At 42.6% G+C, this 4494-nt stretch overlaps 1 protein-coding gene across 1 annotated transcript in view; it reads right to left on the bottom strand.

The window, feature by feature from the left end:
• Positions 1 to 242: 242 nt before the first annotated feature.
• LOC143291297 (neuronal acetylcholine receptor subunit alpha-10-like) overlaps positions 243 to 4494 on the bottom strand; it is a 268633-nt gene continuing 264381 nt past the window's right edge. The window contains exons 7-10 of the mRNA XM_076601149.1: positions 4020 to 4138; positions 2747 to 2902; positions 1542 to 1575; positions 243 to 1463 (exon numbers count right to left, since the gene is read on the bottom strand). Of these exons, the coding sequence (XP_076457264.1) occupies positions 1120 to 1463; positions 1542 to 1575; positions 2747 to 2902; positions 4020 to 4138 (653 nt within the window). The 3' untranslated portion in view covers positions 243 to 1119. The remainder of the gene's footprint in view (positions 1464 to 1541; positions 1576 to 2746; positions 2903 to 4019; positions 4139 to 4494) is intronic.

The raw sequence follows: 4494 nt of genomic DNA on the forward strand, positions 1-4494 counted from the left end.
ACTGTTAACTGTTAGCTCATGACATATAGGCCTATCATATCACCCTCTGTTTGCATTCTAATATTTTTTTCTGATCGCCTGCTGTTCTAAACAAACGACGTTCAATGCTCAGATGTAATTTTGACGTTCCGATTTCTGAACTCATGATGATCTGATGTGTTGTGTCCTGTTGGTGATGTATCATCCATAATGATTCGATGTGTTGCATTCAGCTGATGTTGGCCCTTCAACAATGAATCTGATGTGGTGTGCTCTGTGGACGTTGACTCAACTACGGTTACCTGACATGCTGTTTGCTGTTGATAATATCCAGTCCTAACGATCCGATGTAATGTGCCCTGTTAGTGTTGAATCAAACAAAATGTTGTGTCATAGTGATGTTGATGCCACCTGTGATGATATTACGTGCTAGTTTCTGTAGACCTGGTGTCGCTATATCTTGTGCATTTCTTTCTGACGTTCTGTTGTTGATGATGATGATGTCATCTACCTCACACAACCCGCTCTCTATGGGACTATAGCATGATGTCGAAGAATAAAGAAAGCATGGAGAAACTACCACAAAGACTTCAATGTTTTCTACTAAACACGTAGGGTATCACTGGATTTATTGTGGAACTTGGTGCCTGAAGAACAGACTCCGATACTTTTGCTCTAGTACCTGCTCTGAACAATTCCGCAACTTACGCGGTGTTCCCATTTAACACCTAAGGTTGGTTAAAAGTAAGTCATGGATATAATATCTTTTGCAAGATGCGAATCATTTTCCCTTTTTCCTTTCATCTTCTTTTCTCACATTCTTATCTTTTCCGTGAAAAGAAATAGTACTTTGGAAAAGAAGCGCCTCATCTCAAAACCCTCTATGTATTTATTCACTAATTTGTTTAATTGTTTCTTTATCTACTTGTTTTTTTATTACGTTGTTCAGATCAAAAGCTACTTCATGTTTATCATTAAGTGTGTGAAGAGGATGGCATGATTCAGTAGGCATGCATCCTCGGGAGACGGCGGTCTGTTGTTGGTATCTATTATCCTCACTCGGGTCAGGTTTTTAAAGATTCCTGTTCCGAGACGGGGTGACGTCTCGTCCTGGCGATGTTCTTCTCACGAGACACTTCACTACTTCTCGGCGTCCTCACGGTTGAACTGCCAGATGAAAATGACGAGGAGGCCGATGAAGTTGATGAAGAGGTAGGTGATGAAGATTACGCGGTCGGTGATGCAAGCGATGACGCGCCACTCCCTCACGTACTTCTCCTTCTCCTCCAGCTTGGTCTTCTTGTCGCGGACCTTCTCCAGGATGTCTCGGATGGCGCGGACCTCCTCCATCAGCGGGGCCGTGCTGGGGCTGGAGAACTCCTCCACGATCTGCTGGAACCCGCCTCCTCCTCCTACTCCTCCTCCTCCTCCGCCTCCTCCTCCTCCTCCTCCGCTCACGCCGACACCGCCAGCTCCTCCGCTCTCTCCCCCGTCCATGCCTCCCCCCATCATGACCCCTCCGGAGGCGCCCAGAGGGGGTGGTGGCGGTGGCGGAGTGGTGCGGGATTTCTCCGTGCCGTTGTCCAGAAGTCTGACCTGAATATAGAGATGTACGTTTTGCCAGTGGATTATTCTTTTTTTTTTTATCGTTTCATACCAAATATATATCCTCAATGCTGTTATCTAGATTAACACATGAGCATTAAGTATGTCACAGTTAATATCCTATTCAAGTATCAAAGTTTTGGCCTTTTTTTTAATTTATTTAATTTTTTTTAGACTTTGTGGCAATTCCAATCATTGTCGACATTTACCTAGCTCGTGTTTACAAAATGAGTGGATGTGTAAAATAAAATCAACTGACGTTGCGAGGTCTAGATTCTACAGGTAAAGCACACAGTGTGCTTTCCGCATTAACCACCAACATGAATCTTTTTTGTGATTGTCCATGCCCATTGTCATTGTCAAGACAAGCCCTTTATCGAACAGAAAATTCCAGAAGATAAAAACAAGAATAGCAGAAATTCTGGTTTGTTCACGATACTGCGTTATTGTGCTGCATTGCGTGTAGTTCCTTGTAGTGTAGTGTAGTGTAGTGTAGTGTAGTGTAGTGTAGTGTAATGCAGCGTGTTGTAGAACAAGGGGATTATGTTGCATTGTAGTGTAGTGTAGTATAGTGTAGTGTAGTGTAATGCAGCGTATTGTATTGCAAGGGAATTATATTGCAGTTTAGTGTAGTGTAGTGTAGTGTAGTGTAGTGTAGTGTAGTGTAGTGCAAGGGAATTATAATGTTTAGTGTCGTGTTGTGCGATCCATTCAGAAAAAAATCAATGTACATGACGTGTGCATCTTTTTGCCACAAAACTGAACTGCAATGTAATTGTACAAAATGGTAAATTTCAAAGCAAACGAGCACACGAAAAGTTACACTGATAGTATAAATTAATCTAGGGTTCGAAAGGGGTTAAAAAAGAAAAAAAAGAAAAAGAAATAAAATTAAAAAAGAAAATAGGTTTGTGCGTGTGTGCGCATGGAGTGGTAGGATGGAGGACGGTAATAGACGCACGCTCATGTGCGAGCGCGCGCGCGCGCGTGTGTGTGCATGTGTGTGTACTTGTGCGCACGTGTGTGTGTGTGTGTGTGTGTGTGTGTGTGTGTGTGCATGCGTGCGTGTGCGTATGCGTGTGTGCGCGCGCGTTGATGCTTGAAAGCACGTGTGGGTTAGAGTAGGTCTCTTCGGGTGCCTGGGTGGATGGAGCTGGCTGACCTGAGCGAAGTTGATGTCGGTGTAGGGGTACTGGCCTTTGGGGTTGCCCCCCACCCGGCCTGTGTTCCAGCGTTTCTTGTGGGAGCACGTGGAGTACTCGGGGTCTGTGATCTTGCTGCGCAGGCACAGGCAGCGGGCGACGCAGTCAATCATCAGCTGCAACATTAGTCACCAAGCTTTCCACATTTAATTGACAGCTAACTTGGAATCGAGAACAATCAGTATTGCAAGGAACGTGTCAATGAAAAACGATGCTAAACATTAACATAACCTGTGAATCCTGTTTTGCGTGTTTTAAAAGTTTCAGAAAACATTATAACTTTCCACGAATGTTTGCAAAAAACACACAAAAAACCCAACAAAAACAACAGATAGAAAGAGACATCCTATTAGATACTGAAAATTATTTTCAGTAGCGTTCATATAATGGTTTATATAACTGATATTTTTTTGGGGCAAGCAGAGTTTCATAAAACAATGTACAAAACAATATCATAACTTAACTTCACATTTACATGAAGGAATATAACATGAGATTGACAACTGCATGCGAATCCAACGTACACGAATGTAACATTCCACAAATGTATCCAGTTTGGCTGTATTTTTCACTGCAAAAATAAAATGTGAACAGGGACATTGGGGTTAGATATTGCTTATGAATACTAGACAATTTTGGACATTCTAATAGAAACTGAAATTTATATCCAATAGCGTTTATATAATTGTTTGCGGTTTTCACGTGGAATTCTGTTAATTCTTCCCATTTCAGTGATCAGTTAAGAAGTTTTATTTTTAATTGGAATAGTAAGTAACTATGTATGTAAGTAAGTAAGACAGTTCATTGGTACGTTAGTAAGTAATTAGCGACCTATCCAGCTCACTGTTTGTCTGGATGTTTACTACGTATCCATCTGGTTGATTCGAAGGCCAAATAAAAATAGATAAGACACGATGAATGAGAAAACAATTGTAAGAAGGAACACTATAATGCTTATTTATTCTAAACAGACTGTCTTTCCCTCTGTCTGTCTGTCTGTCTCATAGGAATGTCAACGGAATGCTATTGTCAGCACGTCCCCCTTCCCAGTATACCAATGCAATGATACTTACGGCCTAAATGCAATATATCATTCATTCATTCATTCATTCATTCTCTCTCTCTCTCTCTCTCTCTCTCTCTCTCTCTCCACACACACACACACACACACACACACACACACATATCTTGATATCTTGCCAGTGGAAAAGCCAACAAACAAACAGCACGCACCACTCTGAGCCATCGGGGAGCTCTGTTGATTCGTACACCCCTGAAGAACATGTTGGCCACGACGCAGCACAGCACTGTAGACATGGTGATCATCACCATGTTCAGGCAGAAATAGACCCCTGTAACATACCAACAGAAACAGATCCCTGAAACACATCAACAGAAACAGTCCCGTGCAACCCTCCACAGACAGAAATAAAACCCTGTAATAACCCACCAACAGAAACAGACCCCTGTAACACACCAACAGAAACAGACCCCTGTTACACACCACAGAAACAGTCCCCTGTAACACACCAACAGAAACAGACCCCTGTAACACACCAACAGAAACAGACCCCTGTAACACACCACAGAAACAGACCCCTGTAACACACCAACAGAAACAGACCCCTGTAACACACCAACAGAAATAGACCCCTGTAACACACCAACAGAAACAGACCCCTGTAACACCAACAGAAACAGACCCCTG

Source organism: Babylonia areolata, chromosome 1 (genome assembly GCF_041734735.1).
Source record: "Babylonia areolata isolate BAREFJ2019XMU chromosome 1, ASM4173473v1, whole genome shotgun sequence".
NCBI lineage: Eukaryota > Metazoa > Mollusca > Gastropoda > Neogastropoda > Buccinidae > Babylonia > Babylonia areolata.